Consider the following 24835-nt stretch of genomic DNA (forward strand, 5'->3'; position numbering starts at 1 on the left):
CAATATTGTAGAAGGTTGTATCATGATTAAAATTGAAAAAGTTTGTGTTTCACCTATCTGAAGTAGATTTGCTACTGCTTAGCATTTCTTCCACATAGCCGGGTGGTAGCCACTAAGCGCATCATAGCCACTTATGACGCTGGGCGAGCTGCGGCATAAGGTGCATGCGTATATGTGATTGTACGGGAGTACCGATCTAAGCCTTACTTTGAACAACTGAAAGGTTAATGAAAATGAGCTTAAAACCAGATACAACCTTCTGCAACTAGGTTCATTGGGGTATCAACTAGTGTATTTGTCGTTCTGGGCTCATTTGAACGCGATTTACTAGTATACCGAACAAAACAGTGACATAGGGTCAATCTTCTATATATTTGAAAGAAATATTCCATACAAACTTCGAATTGAATGCGCCAGCTGGGGGAGCAACCAAATGAGTTGAAATTTTGAGAGAGCTTTTTTCTTACCCTGAAGCACATATCTAGAGGGTGCCCCGTTGAGTTTTACAACATTTTTGTTTTAGGGCCAGTCTAATCAGCAAATATGTAAGTCACTGTTAGACTTATTGGATTATATAACAAAAATCATCTAACAACGTTATTAAAGACTCGAGCACAACAGTTTACGGTTGTCGAACAATAGATGATACCTATGACCATCATTATTGATAATTTATTTTGAATTCGATATATTCTGCCCATACTCGTATAACAGTCCCATTTATATAGGGAATCCGATAGAATATGGGACTGTTATGCAAGTATGTGCAGTATTCATTAAAATGATAGTTTCCCCAACTTGATGTGAAAACAGTAAGCTATACAAATTTGAATTTGATTCACTGTACGTCACCGTGGCGTGCCGCTGCTCAGCGGAGGTTTGCATGCCAATGACTTGCTACATGAGACATAGTAATGGGGCGGTGGTTGGTCTAAAATGTGATTAAATAAATGCCATAAATATACCATATTTGTATTCCTCAATGTACCCATACAATTGGTGGTTTTAGATATCTAGAAATAAATTATTATTGTGCTTACAATGTGATTGTTACTAACATCTTGAACACAAGATTGAATTCATTAGTTTTCATATATTTAAATCATAATGAAAAATCAGAAATTAGCAAACACTGACACACTACTTTTTATACGACTCCTCCGGAGCTTCCTCAGCTCCTTTGCCTTTACTGAAGCCACATACAACCACGGATCCATATTTAGCAACTCTCCCGATGGATATACCGGATTCCTGTTGTCCCTCTGTCTGTCTCCTTCGATCTTCTGGTTCATCATCAGCGGAGACCTACTTGACGCAGCCGTACATGTCTCAATCTTTCTCAGAGAAGTGGCATGCTTGCGGAGGAACACAATCGTTGTTCGTCAATCATGGTCCCCATGGCGGTCTCTTTAATATATCGATATACAGATGATAGATTAGGAGATTGACCAATTCGGAAAGCTCGTTCGGAATCTTCGATAGACATTCGATGATATTTCATAGTCTTTGAATTGAAAGGAAATTATATAATACATCGTCATATATGAGGGGGAGGGAACCTACTTGATAAAGTGCTAATAAATCTGAACCGTTTGTGCACACAGAAGATGTTCGGAAACAGGAAGCCAGTTGCGTTGAATATCTTTTTCTCGACGGCAGTATTAAGGGGGCACGGGAGACCGTGTTATTTTCCCTATCTTTCGTCTCACTCTAACAATTATCATCAAAACTTTGTGGAAGCAAATCTCGAGTTTTAATGAACCGATAAAGCTGAAAATTTATCGGGTTGTGCACTACATATATAGAATCATAATGATACATTTTCGCATCGATATATGGAGTGGTTCTTGGGATTTGCTTCTTGAAATGAATAGGGTGATTATGATGACGTCCCGTGCGGCCTTAATTTCTTCGAAACTAAACTATAGTTGAACCTAGAAATCCTTTATAAGAGAGATTCGCGGAAGCTGACATTTCTGTCAAAGTGTGAGCCAATCGAGCAGCGAGAGCTGTCAAAGTGTGAGCCAAACGAACATGCGTTATGTTTGTTTTGAACTTTTCTTGAGGAGTAATGTTATCCACTTGAAATTATTTCGGTAAAAGTAATTTTGCATGAAGCAAAATAAATGAAATATTTTTCTTTTTTTAATTTTTTTCAATGCGATTTTTAGTTGTTGATTTTTTGGGCTGTTTATTAGTTTGAATGTGTAGGGGTTTATTCACAAATTTCATAACGCCAAAAATGGCCATTTTCGACACCCACCCACCCCCTCGTAAGACTTTTTGTATGAATATTTTACAAATTTTGTATGAGCCGTAACACCACGAGAACACCCACCCACCCCCTTTCGCGTTATGAAATTTGTGAATGGGCCCTAGCTCAAAGATCTATAACGAAACAAAATAACATTTTTAGCGATGATGAAGTCATGTCCGTGTTACAATATTGTTCTCGACGCCGAGCAAAATCAGCACTGCTGGTCTGTTGCCAAATATTTCCATTTTACTTCCGCGTATCTCTCTATATAGGATCACTAGTTGAACCGAACAACCTACAACAAAATTTCAGCTGTCAAATCTAATCGTGTGCAGAAAAAGAAGAAAAAAAAAGAAATGATTGTAAGGGTGCCCAGATGTGTGGTGCTGTGCCGAATAATGTGCCGGGCACAGTGAGCCGAGTTTCCCACCCCCTGAGTAAACTCAACCTTACTACATATTATTCATACCGCCCATTATTTTCTTTTACATGAACATTTGCGGGAATCCAGTACCTGTGTATTAAGGTACTTTGAACATTGTGTGAGCGGGGATCCCATCATGTTCGAAAATCTTCTATACCGACTACCTTCCTTACGCCGCCGGGCGGCGCAATAAACGAACTGTCAGAATATCAAGATCACAATAAACGTAACAAAAATAGACGGAGGAAAAGATTGCGATTTTGTAATCAATTAGGCAGTGCGTATTAATTCCGGGTTTTGATTCCAAAGTGTTTCAGTAATATAATGCTGCTTATTCACCATTAGGTTGCACAAGGAGAAAGAAAGAACCTCACCATGTCCCGCTTCAGGACGTTCATGAACAACAACATGGTCATCATCGTGATGATTCCGGCCCTGATCGGCATCCACTGGGGATGGTATCAGCTGCATCAGAACGAAGCGCTAGTTCCGGCCAACGAAAGGAAGGACATGCCGCTGTTCAAGGTAACCTGGATTGGGTGGGCTCATGAGCTTATTGTAATTGACAAATCTCTTCACAGATGATCAGCAAAGGATGGAACAAAATCAGCGGAAATGAATCGAAGAAAGAGGATCCCCCTAAATGAAGGTGAGATTTGGTCAGTGTAAATTATCTGTAAATAAAGGAGACCCAGCCGTTACATTTTCTAGAGTAGGATCATCGTTGTCGGGCTAAATTTATTTAAAATGTAATGTCACAATCATACCTAAAAGCCGTAGAAACTATTTGCCGGGCTGTTACAATATTTTCACAAACAAAAAGTGGGGCCCAGATAGCCGTAGCGGTAAACGCGCAACTATTCAGCAAGACCAAGCTGAGGGTCGTGGGTTCGAATCCCACCGGTCGAGGATCTTTTCGGGTTGGAAAATCCCAGGGCATAGAGTATCTTCGTACCTGCCACACGATATACACATGCAAAAATGGTCATTGGCATAGTAAGCTCTCAGTTAATAACTGTGGAAGTGCTCATAAGAACACTTAGCTGAGAAGCAGGCTCTGTCCCAGTGGGGACGTAACGCCAGAAAAAAAAATAGTGAATCAATTTTTTATATACGTCCCGGACACTGTTCACATCAATTTAATTGAACAAAATGATAGATTTACACCCGATTCTGTTTTGGCACGGGAGATGCGTACCATGCAAAACAAAAGTTTTGAATAAAGGTCGAGGTTGAACCTATTTATTAATGAAAATTATTTGATAGCATCTAAGTTTCATGAGCCTAACCAAACGCTGCAAAATGAAAATGCATGAAATCCTGAAAGTAATAGCCATGTTTTTCAGTGCAATTTTGGAAAAATGTAATAACTTTAGGTAAACATTTTATAAATGAAATTCAAAAACTGTTTACGTTAAAGGACCAACGATGAAAGATCAACTGCCTTTGGAACATTAGAGGGTTTCAATGAAACGAGTAATCGAAGATATATGGACAAAACACTTTTGTATATTTGTAGGGGAAACTTTTGAACAACGGTGTAAATAAAACAGAAACCCAGCCGTTACATTTCTAGAGTAGGATAATCATTGTCTAAACGATTTTATTTAAAATGTAATGTCACAATCAAAGCTAAAGCCATAACAACTATATGAATGAAAGCGTGTAAAACGTGAATGTGTATACGATGCATATTCTACTATTCACTGCAAGCAGCAATTGTAATGAGCGGCCGGACCATTCTCCATCTCCTCCAGGATCTGCGCCGAGCGAACGGATTTAATGTGTTCCGCTTCCTCCATCCAGCGGACGATTTGCTGGTGGAGCAGCTCCCGCCGTTTGGATCCGCGTGGTTCTTCGGCCAACAGCGGCATCAAGGCACCGAGTACGGTTTTATACGACTCCAACGCGACGTCCAGTTTGTTCTCCAGGGCGTAGAGTTCCGCTTGACGTCCGATTTCCAGGGCGGATTTAAGGTCCGGACTGGACGAAGCCAGGTTTATGAGTTGCTGGTACAGATCGGTTGGCTGGAGAGCCCTCTGGATCTGGGAGACTCGCGATGGAGTTCGGTTCAGAGGTTTAGAAGTAGATGGTTTGACTGGGTCTTCTTGCTGAAAGGAATGTTTGATCTCTTCGGCGCGGTTCAGATAGGTATGAACGCGTTGCCGGAGAATGTTCTTCTTTTCCGGGTCAGTTTCGGCGTGGATGATAGGGACAAAGTACTGAAGGCCCTTGCAGTACTTTCCGTACGCAGCGTCATAATCTTGCTTCTTGTCCAATTCGATGGCTTCGTTAATGAGTGCGATTCCCTTCTCGAGATTCTGCTCTGAAGGGGCATGTTTTAAGTCTAAAAATGCATGCTTGAAGAACTCCTCAAACGTGATTCGGTCGTCCGGTGAGCGTTGGAGTAATCTGCACAGCAAATCCTCACATTCCGGAGAAATCTTCGGCGCTTTCGGAAGTTCTATTCGCCTCTCTCTCCGGATCTTGTCCAAAAGTTCCTGCAATGTCTTGGAGCTGTAGGGCGCCCTGCCGAACAAACACTCGTACAAGATCACCCCAATGCTCCACAAATCCGCCGATGGTCCGTAGCAATGCTTCAGCAGAATCTCCGGAGCCATATAGAGAGGCGATCCCTTAATCAGCGTGTTCTCCTGCCCTAGCTTCAAATGCTGCGCAAATCCAAAGTCGGCTACCTTCAGCATCGGAGCGCTCCCATTGCTCTTCATCAGCAGCAAGTTCTGTGGCTTCAAATCGAAGTGGCTGACATCATTTTCGCGCATGTACCTCAAAGCCGACGCCAGCTGCCTCAGGAATATCTTGCAAGTAAGCTCGCTAAGCTTTTGGCGCTGCCTTATATATCCGGACAAGCTTCCCCCATTACAGAACTCCATCACAATGTAAATGCACCGATCGTCCCACAGAAAATCCTTCATCTCCACAATGTGCCGATGCTTGAGCTTCTTCAGCAGGCTAATCTCCGTCACGATGTTGTCCACGGCGGATTTCGACAGCGTTCCCTTCTCCACACATTTCACGGCGTAGATCTCCTTCGAGGCCTTGTGCATGGCACGGAAAACGGTCGCGTACGAACCGCTCCCAATCTGCTCCAGCATTTGGTACTCGGTGATGCTAGGTCTCGAAGTGGCCATAGCTGCGGGGTGGGTTCCGTTAGTAAGCAAACCGTATCCGCATCTATCTCATTTTTCATTCGAGCGTTGAACGACGACTTCAAGTCAATTTGAACTTTGCACTGCCCATCTCAAACCAGAAGCTTAAACCTTGCCGATGAGCACGGAATATAAAATAGATAAACTGCGGTGAAACTTGGACAAATTGACCTTTTATCTTTTCCTGTGTTTTTTGATCACACAATTTTCTGTATTGTTGTGGCTGGTGGTTGTTGTTATGAAACCACTTTTTTCGTTGTTCCTCTTCTTGTTTTGATTCTTCAATCGATGGCGATCAGCTGATTGGAATCTGCTTTATCGTCTGTGACGTTGGACGTCGCCGTCGTTGACTCGCGATGAAAAAATGTCGTGCGACGGAAAGGATGAGACATTAGACTGGTTGATTAAACTATGCGCAAGCATACATTTTGCTCCATAAAGGTTGGTTTGCTACTGACAAGAAAAGGAATCGCCTATCTCGATGCGTGGGAAATTTCTTCCAAGAAATGGTCCACAAAACCACATTTTTCTGATCACAGTATGCAGTTGAGAAGAAATGTCATTTCAAATGGGGCTCTCTGTAGGAAATTTCTTGACCCATTCAATCAAGAAATTTCTTTACTTTTCTTGAAATTTCCTACAGAGAGCTTCAATTGATATGTCATTTCTTCTCAACTGCGTACTGCGATCAAAGAAAAGTGATTTTCTTGATCATTTCCTGGAAGAAATTCCCCACGCATCGAAATATGCGATTACTTTTCTTGTCAGCAGCAAATCAGTCTTAATGGCCGGTACGCTGATCATAAGTACTGTGCAAAAGGATAGGACAAGAAACGGTCAAGGAATGATTCCGCTACCGAAATTACTTGAGCTGTACGCTGCTGAGAAGTAGAGCTGATTTCATAACATCGGTAACGCCTGCTGTACAAATCAAATGGAGCTGTCACTTTACCGTATACGGAAAAATGTGCCGCTCAATTATTCCGCAAGTAAAAGTGACACTTCGCTCATACTGGATCGGTTGTCAAAATTACTTCGGTAAAAAGGAGAAATTTTACTTGAGCGTTTTACGTTTCAGGTGCATACCACGCATAAAGCCAAGTACGGACCTGAAACGTAAATCACTCAAGTAAAATTTCTCCTTTTTACCGAAGTAATTTTGACAGCTGATTCAGTATGAGCGAAATGTCACTTTTACTTGCGGAATAATTGAGCGGCACATTTTTCCGTTCGGAAAAGTGACAGCTCCATTTGATTTGTACGGCAGGCGTTACCGACGTTATGAAATCAGTTCTACTTCGCAGCAGCGTACAGCTCAAGTAATTTCGGTAGCGGAATCGTTCCTTGACCGTTTCTTGTCCTATCCTTTTGCACAGTACACGCTAAGAAAATATTATACTAGAAGGCTTAAATACAATTCTAAAATCATATTCGGTCTATTCACTCATTGCTATGCATTTTAGCGTATCAATCTTGGCTAGTATCCAGCTTTTTACTAGCGCTAATGGCTGCCGCAAACAGGCTCGCTTTCTGGTAGGGATTAAACGATTTAACGTTTAGCTTGGGTCCGTTCAATAGAAAACGACCCAAGCCAAACGTCAAATCGACATGTCCCTACCAGAAAACGAGCCTGTTTGCGGCAGCCATTAGCGCTTTTAAAAACCTGGATAAACGGATTTTATATTGGTAAATGATTATTCAGAAACTATGCATTTAATGCTTAAAATCCTAAAATCCTGTGCTATGAATAAAATAAGCGATTTTTCTTTAATTAAAGTAAACAAAGACCAGAAAATGTGACAATGTGAATTTTTGCATGTAGCGCATTTATTTCTTGTTCTTTCTGTTTTGCTACCCATTGCTTCTGCCAGTCTGTTCCTGTTCTGCTTTGATCAGAATTCATTTCTACCATATTTGCCACAAATTCGCCTTGCTCACGATGACCGGAATGGATAAGGTCTCCTGCATTATGGACTGTAATAGTGACAAAATGATAACAAAATTCCGAAATAAATATGATAAACAAACTTACCTGTATTCACTGCTTCCTGTTGCCGATTTTTTTTTTTGTGGGAAAATGTCCTTTACGGGTGCTGTTTCTGATGCGAGCCAAACCTGAAAAATCGCGGAAAGACCGGGTTTGTGGCGGCAAAGGATGATCTACTCCTGCCACTTTTTATACACATTTATGTTTTTTTTTCCAACGAGTGTCACTTGAGTGGAGTCACAGCCAAATAAACTCGGATTGGCATGATACTTGGAGTAATGTTATTTTAATTGCGAAAAATGCTGAAGAACACGTTGTGATGTTGATACTGACCTAAACAAAATGGTATTTTATTCTTAATAAGTCCCAAGAGTAGCGGGATTCACTACATAAGCATGGTGAAAAATATTTCGCGGATAAGCATGATGAGGGATAAAATATAATAACTCGGTGAATAATTTTTAAGATTCTGAAAGCATAAAAGAGCATTATATTGAACAAATATTATATCGTACACTAACTAGTATTTTCGTTCTTCTCCGTGTACTTATGATCAGCGTACCGACCATAAGATGGAACGATTACCAACACAACGGATACAGAACACAGGAGTAAAAACTATAAGGGTACATCCTTATGGGGTTGTACGAACTGGTGACGTAGGACCACGATGGTTAATTTGATGTCGTTCTTGTTGCTCGTTTTGACTTTATACTGTTTTCAGTGCTCAAAACTTTCGTAAATATTTATGCATATAACGATTTGCAGCCAACTGTACGTTCAATCATGTCCCAAATCTACATTATCTTTATCCGATGAATTCGTCATATTTATCTATGAAAATGTGAAATTTCATTTCAGGTTGTATGATCATTTTGAAATTATATTAGTAACCTCCCATGAAATATATGGTAGCATTGGAAAGAACAGTAGTGATTGAGGCAAGGGGTGGGAAACTCGGCTCACTTTAAATTGTGCCGAAATGTGCGGGCTGTGCGAGAGTGAGCGATCAAATTAATATGTTACATTTGACTGGTTGCACTGCAAAAACTAGCAACTGTGATCGTTTCATGACAGATTGTTTTTTTTTTATTTATGTAAACTTTTAAAGCACCAATTGCAGTCTGAACAACTTTTGACTCGACGGAAGCCACTATTAAATTTGGTAAGTTTGAATTATAGATGTGTCTCAAGCAACACATTACTACCTACAGTGGCCCAATTTCATATTCGTACAGGATACTGTTTTCTCATCAAGTTAGTAAAAAACTATTAAATGATGTTTTTAGTTTAAAATACTTTATCCACGTTGAAGGTAATAGGTGTCATCTATTATTTGGTAATCACAAAATGTTTCCATTTACATTCATCTTTGGATTAATGGAAAAGTATTGAATTTATGTCTTAAATTCACCCAATTCCATATTCGTACACCCACCAAAATTCAATCTTACAATATTCAAAACTAAATTTAAAAGCTCTATTTGATTGCTGAAGTGCTTTATTATGATGTTTAGATGCAGTGAAGTACATTTGGACAAATCATTAGCGGACATATATGAAATTTAGGTAAAATTATGAGAAATTCCAGTTTTTCTATGATTTTTGCAATAAAATCCAATAATTCGAATAATAACGATCATTATTTTCATTGGATCCAAACTATTAATTATATTCATGAGCTCTGATAGAAATTCAGTTGAAATGTATACAGTTTACAGGAATCATAAACAGTTTTTATCCCTTTTGAGTTCAGAAAATTGTTATGCCATAACTTCAAAACTCTTCTAAAATGGTTTTTTAATCAATGTAAACCAAATTTTCATTACAAACAACAGGTAAAGGTTAATTTTGAACTTGTCTGTAAAAAGAATTTTAACTACGTACTTCGCTTAATAATAAAGTACTCTAAACTACGCTGTACAAACCTCCACACAATAGACCATTTCCGTCAGACCTTACCCCCAATTTTTATATTTTTCTTCGAAAGGCGATACTTTTTAATGATCATTGGCGCTTTCAGATATTTTTTGTATGCACTCCTGATTTTCTTACAATTTTTTGAAAATTTGGGAATTTGAGGTGAAATTCGTCGTGCGGCACAGTTGTTTCAACCCTGGGTGTAGAAAGTGGAGATTTCTCAAAATTTTTACAACATCCCTGCATTGAATGTTTGTAGACACAACAAAATGTCAAATCCAGCAACAACAAAATTGACTCGCTCGTTGGTTTGTTGTTTATCAACCTCACGCTAAACTTGTTCCGCTCAAAAATAAGTAGCGGGTGCACAAAATTGGCCCCTTCACATGCAGCACGTTTCCTGTGAAAATAGGTTGTATTCATTATTGAGCAATGTCTTGTAAACCAAAATCAATGAGTAAATTACGCACAGCGAAAGAACGCTCGAAATTCGGAATTCGCTTCCGTTTTTCTTTTGATTATGAAAACATGACAATGTTTAAGTTTTTCAGTTTTTTTTTCTATTTTAATACTAGTGGTCCCGGCAAACTTCGTCTTGCCATCAAGTAGGCTGTTGGAAGATGTCAATGATACCTCCCATACAAAATGGCATATTAGTACTCTCCCGTTTTACCAAATTTCCCGAAAACTTCTCTAAACTTTTTTTTCGCACGAACACGTCGGAACCCTTCTAGAAAACAACAGTGAAAGAATTGTGTAAATCGGTTGTCCCGTTCTCAAGCCATTTCGTGACATACAAACACCACTCCATTTTTATTTATATAGATTTAAAGCGGAAGTAAATGGGGAAACAAATTTCGTGAATGTGACCATCTTTCAGCTTTTCGATGAAAAAATTCCCGGTAAGAAATCATCTTACCAACAGTCAACTGTTTGCTGTCACATGGGTGATGACTGACAGTTCTATTTTCAGTGATTTGCATATAGCCAATGGCCAACATGTTTACGTATAGGCTCAAAGAATGTGTGCGAATTGCACAGATTTTTCACTTATTCAGACATTTTTGCATTCATTGCCTTATTTTATGCAGATCGAACTCATGCGATGCGTGAATCTGGTTTAGCGTGCTGCTTCTATGCCCTCAAACAGTCACCGAAATCACAAGAACTCCACGAAAAATGGCCGTCCTTGTAGTTGGAATTTAATGATATTCTCAACTTTGAAATCCTTCAGGACCACAACAAATAACCCGCTGAAGCTGCTGTGGTGCACCGGATGATCCGCGATAGGTTCCTGCTCTTTTGTGGTTTTATGGCCGGCGGCAAACTGGCAACGAGGATTTCGGAAGCGTCTCATTTTTATTACCGGATATCCCATGGAAGCCGGGGCAGAATCCGAATCAAATTTATTATTCAAACAGCTCTTGCAACCTTGAAAGCGGCATTGTTACGGATCTCGAATTAGGATCAAATAGCTTAAAAGGGTTTATTCACAAATTTCATAACGCCAAAAATAATCATTTTCAACACCCACCCACCCCCTCATAACGCATTTTGTAAGAATATTTTCCGAATTTTGTATGACTTGTAACATCTTGAAGACACCCACCCACCCCCTTCAGCGTTATGAAATATGTGAATGGGCCCAAAGATGTTATGCTGCCACGCTGTGAAATTTTTTGTCGCCTATTTTCCAGTGGCCTTAAAACCAGGAGTGAGTAGCACTCTTTTCGAGAATTATTTAGCTGGAGCACCACAGCAACTTCATGCGAAGGATAAGAAGGGGATCTTTCATCTGTCCATGAAGAATTTCATCGCGACGGCTCTTCCTGATGGTCCCAGTTTCCATTTGTTTGGGGTCTTGGTAGTGCATCCAAACCCGAATATCAACAAAGTTGAGACCAATGTTCTGAATTTACTTTGGTGGCGCAAATCATTGTTGTGTGCCACTTTTTCTTTCTTTTATCTTCCGGCTGACGTCACTATTTGCTCTGCATAAGAATAGCGAAAGAATAAAAGAGAGAACTAGTGTCACGCATCAATGATCTGCGCCACCTGAGTAAATCTTGATCGTTGCAGTAAATCCAGAAGCTTGAGTGGAGACCGCAGAGGAACAGCTGATCAAAATTCACCACAACGTGGAGATAAAATCATAGGGGAAAAAGGGGCCTGATAAAAATTGGAGAGAAATAATATGTACGGGACCGTGGGGCGAATTGTCGTGCCGCCAGTTTTTCATTGTTTTTCACTAGTTAGGGGCTTCAAAACATATGGGTTCCTTAGGAAAGTTTGTCCAGTAAATTGAAAGAAAGCTCATGAGCAAATAAATTTTTTTGACGGAAATGGTCTATTGATGTTATCGTAATATTCAATTATCTTTGAATTAATATTCAAATTATATTCAAAATAGCACCCTATTTTGCAATTTATTGATTTTGTAGGAAAAATACAAAATAACTAGAATTCGCAGAGAGCATTGACATTTTTATTAGAATATATCCTGCTGTTTTCATCAGTTTAAAAGCGTTTGTGTTGCGGTTTCGGCAATAATATTTATTCTATAAATCTCTGTAATCATGTTTGGTAGTAAAATGAAAATTAAAAATAATAATTACGCAATGTTTTGATAGGAACATAAACTATGGATTATGTTTATCCATTTAGGGGCCAAACTGAGAGAATTCTACTAAAATTTTTGGTTTAAAATTTGTTATAAATTTTATATTACCTAAGATCCAAAAGTATAAGTTGTCGATATCCACTCCAAGCTACTCTAAAACTGATTATAATTTTTTGAAACTTGTGCAATATACGCAGTAATCATTCTTAAGGACGTGATGTTGAAAAAATGTAAGTCGAACAATAGACTTACCGAATATTTTAGCAAAAAACATGGGAAAAGTGGATTTTTTCTCAAATTTACTTAAGTTTCAAATATGTCCGCTTATAAATTTTCCAAATGTACTCTACTACATCTAAACAACACAACGAAGAACTTAAGCAATCATCTTGTCCATTAAAAATTAGTTTTGAATGTTGTACACATCTTTTTTGTTAGGTGTACGAATATGGAATTGGGTCAATTATAGACACAAACTCAATCCTTTTCCATTATTCCAAAGATTTTAGTAAATGAATACAGTTTGTCATTGCCAAACAATAGATGACACCTATGACCTTCGTTAATGATAAAGTATATGGAAGTCCATGCATCATTTAATAGTTTTATACCAACTTGATATGGAAACAGTGCCCCGTACGAAAATGAAATTGAGTCACTGTAATTAATACCAGGATTAATACAACGTTTCAGTCCGATGGTAGAGGAACCGAGCGGATGCCTACCAGGGCAACGGATGTTCAAGGGATGATTGCTGATTGCTGATGAAGAGACGAGGAAGTTGGGAACCTTATTGAGAACCAATCTGCCCCTGTTTGTATGAACTTCGATCAAACTCTACAATGTCACCGGAATTTACAATGCCGCCGAAATCTATGACCTGGCAAGGATACCGGTTATTACCAGTCACGGAGTGATCGAGAGAGGCGAGATCCTGAGTGAGATAGTTTACGAGATGGTACAGTGGCCCAGCCATATTCGTACAGGGCGTTGTTTTCACAGCAAGTAGGTAAAAAGCTATTATATCGAAGATTTTTTTTATGAATAATTAAGGTTTTAGGCGTCATCTATTGTTCAAAAATTAAAAACTGTTTCTATTCACTTCCATATTTGGTATAAATAAAAAGTATTTAATATGATTCTAAAACTCATTTCAACAAAAACTCTTTCAGTACTCACGAATATCGCTCTTACAATGGATCCATAAGCAAATATGTAAGTCACTGTTAGACTTATTGGATTATATAACAAAAATCATCTAACAACGTTATTAAAGACTCGAGCACAATAGTTTACGGTTGTTGAACAATAGATGATACCTATGACCATCATTATTGATAATTTATTTTGAATTCGATATATTCTGCCCAAACTCGTATAACAGTCCCATTTATATAGGGAATCCCATAGAATATGGGACTGTTATGCAAGTATGGGCAGTATTCATTAAAATGATAGTTTTCCCCAACTTGATGTGAAAACAGTAATCTGTACGAATTTGAATTTGATTCACTGACGGGGCGGAGGGGGGGGGGGGCTTTGGCTGGGCTGCAAGAAGGACTCCTTTAGATATATAGGTTCAAATCATGGTTGATTAGCACAATTTTTGAAGATTATTCCAGTGTAGGGGCAAGCTCACCTCTTGTTCTAAATAATGTTATCGATAGATTTCAAAAATATAAGAAACACATGAATGATTTGAGATTTTTGAAAATGTCCAAGGCTTCACCGTTTACTGCTTAAAGCTGAGTATGCTGTTTCGCTCAAGAAAGGTAAAGAAATTCCTTGACTGAAAGGGTCAAGAAATTTCCTACAGAGAGCCCCCTTTGAAGTGACATTTCTTCTCAACTGCGTACTGCGATCAGAAAAAAAGTGATTTTCTTGACCATTTCTTGGGAGAAATTTTCCACGCATCGAGATAGGCGATTCCTTTTCTTGTCAGTAGCAAACCGGCCTTAAAACAAAATGGCAGATGAGATCTTTATCACACTGATTTGAACTTGTCAGAATCAAAAATATAAGTAACTGGAACAAAAAAATCTTCAATTTAAAATGAAGTTTGTTTTTGTTGATTTAAAAATTAATTCCCTACCGAAATTACGAGAATATCACAGAAACACTTAGAATTTCAGGAATTCAACATGCTGTTAAGAAAACACTCGGGGAGCATCAAAATTCTTCCGCAATTTCACCAGAATCTTCCTAGTAATTCCTAGTTTGATAGCTGTAATCTCAAGAGATTATCTCTTCATAGATTTTAAGTTTAAATTCAAATTTTTTTTTTTTTTTTGTAAGTACGTTTATTTGTCGAATTGGATTTAAAAATGTTCACATAATTATTCAAGTTCCAACATCAAGAGTGAAATTTAATTCTTCTATATCTAACCTTGCATTGCATTTATCAATAAAGGAAATATAATTAACTAAAAGCTTCAAAACTATTGATTTGTTTCGTGTTCCGATTCTTTCCAAAGAGGGCCGCATAAGATCATCACTGTCGAAACGCCTACCGCCAGTAGCTTGTGTCAGCTTTCGTTGTAGAAGTGAAAACGCGTCATTGACTCTCGGGCAAGCAAAAAATTTGTGCTGTATGGTTTCAACGTGTGCTCCACAGTGTGTGCATTGTTCCCCATCTGACCGCCTCATTTTGAAGAAAAGTTGACGATGCCGAAACTTTTGATTCACCCACATGTAGAGTACACTCCGGTAAGCAGACGAAAGATCCCGTGACGATATGTTTCTCCATATTCGAAGCCAATTTGAGTTTACATTTTGTGTCTCCACTTTTGGTCTGTCCGTGCGTTCAATGAAGTATCGATGAATGAGATCGGCGGAAGGGCGTTGGCGTATTTGGAAGGGAAAGTTGGTGAAGTGTTTGAGGATTGATTTTAGGCAGGGAAGATCTGAGAGACAATTTGCATTGAGAGGAATTGCTTGGTTAAGTAAGGAGTTGTAGTAAGGTAGGGATTCAATCTCGTGAAAATGACGATTAATTAATAACGATGGGCACTTCATTATAGGCAAGTGTAGCGTAAGACCGCCACTTTCTTTACTACGCGCAAGCTGCTGCATTGGTACAGTTGCCGGCGCTCCACGAAATATAAACCGCCGCATTGTTGCCGTTACCTTTGCTACGTGTGCTGATGTTGGCGCTAGGTGTGCGGCAATATACCAGCATATCCCAGTTTAGATGAACCATCTCCACCACTGAGTTAGTGAATACGATACCAAGTATTTTAATCGTATTTTCTGTACACAACCACGGCACGTTTATTGGGTCATTAATTAACCCAACATTGATTGCAGTCGTTTTAGCCTCGTTCAAACGAGCACCAGATAAACGTCCAAAACGTCTGAACAAATCTCGCATCGCATTTATCTGATCCACACTGGTAACTATTGCGCTGATATCATCAGCGTACGCAACAATCAATTCTCCACCACACGCTTCTTCCAAACGTCGCAGGAGAGGATGAAGATATAGCACAAAAAGGTGCATAGATAGCGGATCACCTTGTCTGACCGATCGCTCGATTGGAAAGGGTGATGATAAAAAGCCGTTGATTAGTAAGCGAGACGATGCGGATGCTGCTATACGAGACAACAGATTCACCATCGATGTGTCAAAACCCAGGGAATGCATTGTATTAAACAAGAAGCGGTGGTCTACTCGATCAAATGCATGGTCTAAATCAAAACCGATCAGCTTGGCAGTTCGACCGTTTGCTTTCAGTTGAGCAATCCTGTCTTTGATTGCCAGAGTAGCTTGAAAAATATTTTTCTCGGGGTTCGAACACTTTTGCGCAGCAGTTAATATGTTGTGAGAACGGAGCACATTTTCGATGCGCCGCTTCAGTATTCTGGCTAAAATTTTATAATCAAAATTTATCAAGCTCATCGGCCGATATGATCGAGCCGTATTTCCCGCACATCGCTTTTTCACCAGCACAATCACGCCATCGACGAATTGTGTAGGAAAATTTGACCTGAGAGCTTCATTCAAAACCAGGTTCAGTTCACGGTGGATCACATCGAATGTTCGTAGGTAAAATTCTTTCGGCAATCCGTCGGGTCCGGGCGACTTTTTCGACGCGCTCGTTCTTATGGCCGATAAAATATCGGCAGTTGTGATGTCGTTCATACAGGCTTCATTTACAGCATCTCGCTCGGGAATTATTCTCTCGCATTGGAACATTCTTCCTTCGTCTTCCTCATCCACATTCTCCCGTGCATAGAGATTTGAAAAATACTCTACCATGTGGTTGCGGATTGCATCGGAATCGTCGATAGCCGCACCGTGTGCGTCGCACAGCTGATCGATGGTGGTTTTACGTCTCGTTCGTTCTCCTATCTGGTAAATGGACAGTGGCTCTCCGGCTAACAGCGTTTCATTTATTCGTATGAACATCTCGGAGAATCGACGCTGGTGAGAAAGTAGTTCGGCTTTTATTCGGTTGATGTTTGTTATCATGTTACGGTTGTTATGATAGCCATCGTACGCTTGGCTTAGCCGTTCATAAAGACGCTGCTGCTCACGATGAAAAGCATCAAACGCTAATTTGGATTTCCACCGAAAAAAGATTTGAATTTCGGCTTAGCGTAAGACAGCCACCATTCAATCCATGATGGGTAATAACGACGTTGGCGAGTCCAGTACTGCCAGCTGATTTGGAGCTCTGCAATGTTCTCGGTGGTGAGGAGGTGTGGACGAAGAGACCAATATCCACGACCGGGTGCGCGGTCGGGAAGAGGAAGGCATAGTCTCGCAGTAACAGCTTTGTGGTCTGAGAAGCAGCAGACGTGAACAGACGTTGCTCTCAGATGCTCTCGGAGGTTAGCGCTCAAATAAAAACGATCGAGCCTGGACGAAGAGTTGTGTGTTATGTACGTGTATCCCGACTCACGAGATCGGAGCTGTTGCCACACATCGAGCAGCCGAAGCTGCTGTATGGCCGACTGGAGTGCGGGGCTTGAGTTGGATCCAGTCGCATCACACAGACGAATTACACAATTAAAATCACCACCAAGGATGATGTGATCGGTACGATGACGCAGATAATAAGCGATAGTGTTGTTGTAGAAACGTTCCCGCTCGGTGCGGAGAACAGATCCATACGGGGCATACACGTTACACAATGTTGTATTGTGCACTCGTAGGGCAACCAATCTTCCGTCCAGGCTTTTTTCGATGTGGAGAATCTGATGTGCTCTTTGAGGGCGATCGCCGTTCCTCTCCTCGCATGATCGACATTGCAGACAACGTTGAAGCCGGGCAGGGCAAGCTGATCATTTTCCACCTCCTGCAGAAAGACGATATCCAAATCGACGGTGCGAATAAACGTACGGAGAGCATTTAGCTTGGTTGAGTTTGTTATTGTGTTGATGTTGATTGTACCGATGTTGAGGCTGGTGTGCTCCATTACAAATGCATGTCGTCCCCGGAGCCTCGTTCTTGTTCGCTGTTGCTGTTGCTGTAGCTATGTCGCATTTTTTTTTCCAGGAGGAGACCGTCTACTACGGGTCCGTATGCTGCTGGTTGAAGCGTACGAAGTTTGCGAGTTGTCTGTTTCGTTACCATCGGTCTTGCGATTTACAGAGATGACGCCGATTGGTCCCGAAATCGGTGTGAGTTGATGGATAGGCTGAGTGGCGGGAGATTTGTGAAGAGAGGGTGTTGCTGGAGGAGCCATGTTATTCACCTGTTTAGGCGCTCGGGCCTCGTTCGGTTTGGAACTCGGTTGCCGGGACGAGTTTGGTTGTGTTTGGGACTGCGATCTGTTCGACAGTAGGGTGTTCGGCTGAGCCGGTTTTTTCAACAGAGCTGGCTGTTTCGCTACGTTAGCGTATGATTGGTCTGCTGTGAGTTTTTGGACCAGCAGTTTTTTATTTTGCACACAGGGGATCCCAACGTGTACAAATTCTAGGCAGTGTAAACACGTCTGCCGCTGCCCCTTGTAACCTACCGCCGTGTCTTCTCCGCGGATTGTCACGAGAGAAGGAATGTTCTTCTTCACTACCATTCGGGCAATACGAACGCCAGTTTTGACGCCACCGAATGGGGATCGTTCGTCCCAAAGGAGATCGCGAATGTTGAGAACGTCGCCAAAATCCGAGAGAAATTCGGCGATGTGTTCGTTGGAGACATCGTTTGACAGATCAAATAGGCGCACTTCAACAGCTCCGTCTTCCATCATTATGCGTAACTTATACGCCTTTCCGTCGTAGACGAATTCGTGTTTATTATCGTGTTGTTGAACGATGGACTCGGCGAGTTCGAGGCTGTTGACCTCCACGAACGTACACCCTAATCGTCTGCTCGGCTGGAGCAAAAGCACATGTTCTCGCGTTAGACCGAGCTCTTTCCCGATGAATTTATGGAGTTCATCGTGGGAAAGTTGCTTCGGGAACTGAGAATAATCGACGCGAAATGTGTTTTCGCGGCGCGGCATCGCGAAACACGGCGACGCGGCGACTTGAACCGTGAAATTGAAAACGACGTTCGATACAATCGATAAATAACGTACAGAATAGTCCGTGAACGACTTCCGAATTTCGCTCGTCCGAAAACATCGACTGATCGGCTCGGAAGTTGAGCTCTAACTAAAAATCATCAATCACTGGCGTTGGCGAAGACCGAAAACCACCCAGAAAATTATTTGATGTACCACCATCATAAATTCATACACCTAAAGAGAATACAAGACTAATCACAAAATTACACTACGAATGTTGTCAAATTTCAGCACCTTCATGATTTTGTGCAAATTGTCACGTAATCGATTAGATTCCATGCATTTGTATTAATTTTAAGCGTCACTCTAAATAGATTTGTCTTTACCAGAGTGGATCTACAGGCACTCTAGTCTTTACGTGCAGAATCACTCTGCACTCTTAACGTACAGCATCAGTCACTTCTACCCGTATGTAGTAAAAGCTCATGTTCGAAAGCAGTACGTACTGCATGTTCGAAAGGCTTTTTATTCATACCAAACATGAACTTTGTGGATTTTGTTTTTGAGTAGATGCTACATGTAGTAATGTTCAACGCTTTTTATTCATACCACCCAATAATATAATATTTAAAATCACAGATAAAATGGAAAAAATTGTGGCAACACTGTTTGCAAGCGAGCAATGTTCGAAATTATCGAACTTCGCCGTTGACAGCCGCCTGTTTACCAACAAAGCGCTTCAATGTGAAGGAATGGAAAGAATCTGCGTTGTTTTCGTTGGAATTTTGTGATTCAAAATCGCAAGCCGAGTGCTAAAGTTTGTTCAAGTTTTTTTCGATCGTTTGCCTGTTTGTGTTTCTTGTAAGTTTTCTGTTGTTTTGAGTGTTGCGCTCGCCACCCAACGCCCCGGGGGGAAAAAATGTCGAGCCACAACTGGACCATCGATGAGACGAATCTCATGATCCGGAAGCGTCTGGAACTGCTCGGATGTGCCCGCAGCGACAAAGTCTACGACCAAATCTCCAACTACCTGGCCGAGGACCATAACTACTATGTGAGTACGAGGGTTTCTTCTATTTGGCATGACATGCTCACAGGGACAAAGCCTGGCTTCACAGTTTAGTGTTCAACGAGCACTTCCCCAGTTATTGACGGAGAGCTTTCTTTGCCAAAGTTGCCGTTTTCGCATTCGTATATCGTTTGGCAGGTACGAGATGTTCTTTGCCCAGGGAAGTCAAGGAAATTTCCATTACGAAAAGATCCTGGACCGACCGGGAATCGAACGCAGACACCTTCAGCATGGCTTTGCTTTGTAGCCGCGGACTCCAACCGCTCGGCTAAGGAAGGCCCGAAGAGTACGAGGAATACAGGGCTGGTAGCGATCAGGCAGCAAAGTACTACAGTACAGTACAGTAGTGGCTAAAGCTATCAAAATAGTGACCAACAATTTACTTCATAACTGCAAACATTGGTCCAAAATAAAAGTGCAGAAACGAAAACATGGTTCCTATAACCAAGAATGTTATTCCTTAAAAGGAGTGGACGATATCTTTTGAATCAATGGACCAATTCTCAAAATTTTACGGGTTTCGTGTTACCTTTTAGCGATGTTTTGTTCATTGACATTAGCGCAGCGATGCATGCATTTCATTTTAAAATTTAAACTATGATTTATCAAACTTTTTAATGGTCCTATCCACTAAGCATGCTGAATAAAACTTTAACTTTCATGTAGGATATAGTTTGGTTTAAATTGTACGAATAAATTTTGATCTAAAGTAACAAAACACAACTTCTGAGCATCGAAAGTATCATAAACTTTGTTGTGTTAAAAAACACATAAAACTTAAATTCTGTGATATATTGACCAAATAAATCGTATAAGCTGATAAACTGGCATGCAAGCTGACTGAAATCGTTAAATAATGCATTTTCAGCGGCCACTCTCACCAAAATTAGACGTGCTATGATATTTTTGAAAACAGAAAAGGATTCTGCTATCATAAACTAAATAAATAGCGACAATTTGGTGCATGCGATAAAAAATGTTCAGCAGTGTATTTTATGGGTTAGCTGTATCCCACTAAAAAGCGACAAAGCCTGTGTGTGGGTTTCCTCGTGTGGAATAGACCGTTAATTTTAATGGGGATTTCCCGATTTTTTTCCAGAAAAACGCGGCAGCATGCCAAACGAGATTCAACAACCTGCTGAAAACATATCGGACCTGCGTCAAGAGACAGGAATCGGGCGGAAAGGTGTGCAAGGTGCGCTTTCCCTTCTTCGACACGTTCCATCAATATTACGGCAATCCTAACGCTCATCATCCGGTCGATAACGGGAACAGTAAGTGCAAAACGGAGATCTTCCTGGACGACCTATTCGCGGATAGTTCCTATGCTGTCGGGTTGAATGTTGCCGGTGCGGGTGTTGGAGTGGACGTTGGGGTCATGGAGGGGGACAGCATGATGATGGACTCCACGCAGACCGAGGATGAGTATGTGGAATCGCCCGAGGCCAACCACCATGGGCAAGATGCAGATGAGGAACTGACGACTTCGCTCACGGTGAACAATGGCCTGGAGGACTTGAAGCTGAGGCTGATGGAGCAGAAGTTGCTCTACTACACGAATCAGAATATGTTGCTGCAGATCAAACAGGAACACTACCGGCAAAAGGACCAGGATCGAGCTCGGAGCCAGCTGATGGCCGAAGAGATCCTCAAAGTGCTGCGGGGAATTCACTCGTGCTTGAAGAAGAGCCTGGAGGTCAAAGTGGTCCCGCAGCAGCCGAAAAAAGGTTCGGAAACTAGTGCTCCGGTGATAGATGAGAAGAAGCCCGAGGAGCCAAAGATCAAAGAGGACATTGGCGAGGAGGAAGAGGAAGCCGAAGAGGAGGAAGAAGCGGAAGGCAGTAGTTCGGTGATTCCTATCGATATAGACTCCGGCGAGGAAGAGGAGGAAGAAGACGAGGACGAATTCAACGGCGATGGGCAATCCGGCAGCGGAGGAAGCAGCGAGGAGGTGGTCAAAAAGCCGGAATTTGCCAGACTGAAAGTGCGCAAGAATATCTTCCCGCCCTGGAACCGCATTCAGACGGTACTGCTGATCAAAATCCACTGCGACCTGAGGCCCAAGTTCAAGGGATACAATCTGTTCGAGTGCGTTTCGAACAAACTGATTGAGCTGCACATAAATGTGGGTCAAAAATAAACTTCCAATCCACTTCAGAGTGTTAATTCAACTTATTTTTAATTCTATATTTCAGAGGACCCCCCGAGACTGCCGGACACGATGGAACAATCTTTTCCGGAGCTACAAGGAGTGCCGATCGAGACTGAGAGTGAACGACAAAGCGCCGGTTAAGTTCGAATACTTTGACGAAATCGATGCCTATTACAAGGATTGCCAATTTTTGACGAATGTAGTTTAGAGTTTAATGCACGACAGATCTTTTATACTATAACAATACAAATGTTGCTAAATATTATTACGATTGTATTTATTTACAGAAAATAGCCTAATATAATCAGGAAACGAACTGTAAAATGGTCTAATTTAAGTTGTATGAACTAGAAAAGGTCAAGGGAGAAAGATGCGTGTATCCGAATTTTGCATTAAAACCAAACGTCATACCAGAAGGCATAATAATACAGACATGAACCAGCCTAGGGCAGTGGCGCTTATGTCGACTATGCAATCATGGATAGTAATGAATAAGCTGCTGAAAGTTTTTCGGGACTTGCCCACATTTGGGCGTATTCGTGTATTTCTTAAAACAGTTTACTCTAAAAGATTTCTAATCAGAACCTGAGTTTCAATCTACCTAATTTGTTTTATCCACCCACATTTATTACTGAGTCAAAGCTCTCTTTGTTTTGCTTTTGCAAAAGAGGCACTCAACTATGGGTAAAAACTGAATGCGATATACTCAAATTCAGATTTTTAAATCATATAGTTTTGGGTTTTAATATTAATCCCTGTGTAGATAACGGCTGCTGAATGTTTGTAAGAATTTGCGTACATTTAGGCATTTAATGGTTTCACTAAAAATTTGTGTGATTTGTGCTAACGTAAGAACAACACGACATTCACGATACGCGACGCGAGACAAGACATAACACTTATAGTTCTTACAAACGTAAAAGAACGTTTGTAAGAACTATAAGTGTTATGTCTTGTCTCGCGTCGCGTATCGTGAATGATTTAATGGTTTCCTTAACAATATACTCTGAAAGATTTCCATTCAGAGTCTGAGTTAGAATTCTTCTCTCTCTGGCCATTTTCAGCTGAAGGTGCATATACTTTATTATCGAGTTTGTTATCCAATTGTACGGGAAATTTAAACTACGACATGACAACATAATAATTTACTGATTTTCTGCATGTAAATCAGGTTCAGACTGTAAGTAGAAATCTTTTAAGTGGTGGTTATCGTAAAAGCCACCTTCCAAAATTTCCAATCAGGACTTACGTTACTATTATTGTGGTTTGAATAACTTAACGATAAAACCACAAATCAACCTAAATTTGAATTATTTTTACTGACTCAAATCGATCTTCCTCGGGATAACCCACATTTAGGTTAAATTCGTATTTGACAACAACGAAAAATGCTAACTCAGTGCAAAGTTGAACCAATCTAATATATTGACTTATGAAATGGACATCCATTGCTGAATCAATGCGTCTCTTTATCGTTTATTTAACAGCATTGCTTTTGGAAGAGAGGCAAACAACAACAAGGGCAATGCGGGTGAAAACTTAGTGTGGTTTACGTTTAATTAGTTTTAGTATTAAACCGATTTCCTGGGTGTTCATATTTATCCGTGTAGGTAGTTCAGTTCAACATGCTGAAAGATTGTAAAAATTTGCCTACACTTGGGTGTTTTCTCGAAACAGTTCACTCCGAAAGAATTCAACTCAGACTATGAGTTGGAATTACTCTGATATTGATGAGGCCTTTGTTCTTCCAGTCATTTGTAGCATTTTTAGTTGAAGATGAAATTACCGGAATGAAAAGGCCTATACCTACTGCATTGCATGTAAATCTTGATGTGTGAACTTGAACTTGTTCAGATTCTGAGTAGAAATCTTTTAAGTTGTGGCTTTCGGAAAATGCACCTTCCAAAAGTTATAGTCACGGCTTGAGTTAGTATGACTGTGGTTTACTTTTACTCAATTTAAGTTTAAAACAAATTTTCTGGGTGTTCATATATGATATGATGTGTGAACTTGAACTTGTTCAGATTCTGAGTAGAAATCTTTTAAGTTGTGGCTTTCGGAAAATGCACCTTCCAAAAGTTATAGTCACGGCTTGAGTTAGTATGACTGTGGTTTACTTTTACTCAATTTAAGTTTAAAACAAATTTTCTGGGTGTTCATATTTAGGGAAGGTAGTTCAGATCAAGCTGCCCTTCATGTTGTAAAACATTGCCTACATATGGGCGTTTCCTTGGTTTCCTTATAACAATTCACTCATAAAGATTTCTACTCAGAGCATGAGTTAGAATCACTTTGATATGGGTTACATACATGCCCTGATTCGCTACTCGCCGCATAGTAACGCACTTGCGCTAGTGTCTATGCACGAAAAATCGCTAAAAGGTAACGCGAAAAATATTTGTATGGTGAAATGCATCGAACGAATTATTTCTCAAAATTGTGAACTATTTTCGAAAACATATTTGGTACCGGTTGTACGTAATGATGTTGGCTATCACGCCTACCAAATATTTTTTCGATTAATGCTTTCATTTAGAGCTCATTCACAAATTTCATAACGCTAAAGGGGGTGGGTGGGTGTCCTCGTGATGTTACGGCTCAATCAAAATTTGTAGAATATTCATACAAAATGCGTTACGAGGGGGTGGGTGGGTGTCAAAACTGGCCATTTTTGGCGTTATGAAATAAATGAATGAACCCTTACGAAATATTTGAAGTTAGATGAGGGATAGGCTAATATTTTCAAAGCTGAACCATCACTTCGACATCTGGTGGCTAGTAGGA

At 40.5% G+C, this 24835-nt stretch overlaps 2 protein-coding genes and 1 long non-coding RNA gene across 3 annotated transcripts; 2 read left to right on the plus strand and 1 right to left on the minus strand.

Annotated features, from left to right (window-relative positions):
* The first annotated feature begins 2850 nt into the window (after window positions 1-2850).
* Window positions 2851-3399, plus strand: LOC110674390. The gene is made up of 3 exons (XR_002498819.1): window positions 2851-2958; window positions 3027-3206; window positions 3263-3399. It is a non-coding gene; the product is annotated as an uncharacterized LOC110674390 (long non-coding RNA).
* An 846-nt stretch (window positions 3400-4245) lies between these two features.
* Window positions 4246-6129, minus strand: LOC110674839 (serine/threonine-protein kinase ULK3). The gene has a single exon (XM_021839347.1). The coding sequence runs from the start codon at window positions 5831-5833 to the stop codon at window positions 4385-4387; it is 1449 nt and encodes a 482-aa protein (XP_021695039.1). The 5' UTR covers window positions 5834-6129; the 3' UTR covers window positions 4246-4384.
* Window positions 6130-19538: 13409 nt separating this feature from the next.
* LOC5579063 lies at window positions 19539-22367 on the plus strand. Its single transcript, XM_001664171.2, has 3 exons — window positions 19539-19884; window positions 20999-22024; window positions 22095-22367. The coding sequence occupies exons 1-3, from the start codon at window positions 19750-19752 to the stop codon at window positions 22257-22259; spliced, it is 1326 nt and encodes a 441-aa protein (XP_001664221.1). The 5' UTR covers window positions 19539-19749; the 3' UTR covers window positions 22260-22367.
* The last annotated feature ends 2468 nt before the right edge of the window (window positions 22368-24835 follow it).

Source organism: Aedes aegypti, chromosome 1, assembly GCF_002204515.2.
Source record: "Aedes aegypti strain LVP_AGWG chromosome 1, AaegL5.0 Primary Assembly, whole genome shotgun sequence".
NCBI classification, from domain to species: Eukaryota; Metazoa; Arthropoda; class Insecta; order Diptera; family Culicidae; genus Aedes; species Aedes aegypti.

Excerpts from the sequence above, each read along its gene's own strand:
- LOC110674839 (XM_021839347.1), bottom strand. The coding sequence starts at position 5,833 with ATGGCCACTTCGAGACCTAGCATCACCGAGTACCAAATGCTGGAGCAG.
- LOC5579063 (XM_001664171.2), top strand. The coding sequence starts at position 19,750 with ATGTCGAGCCACAACTGGACCATCGATGAGACGAATCTCATGATCCGG. Across the intron at positions 19,885-20,998 it reads CCGAGGACCATAACTACTAT|AAAAACGCGGCAGCATGCCA; the intron begins GTGAGTACGAGG and ends ATTTTTTTCCAG. Across the intron at positions 22,025-22,094 it reads TGATTGAGCTGCACATAAAT|AGGACCCCCCGAGACTGCCG; the intron begins GTGGGTCAAAAA and ends TCTATATTTCAG.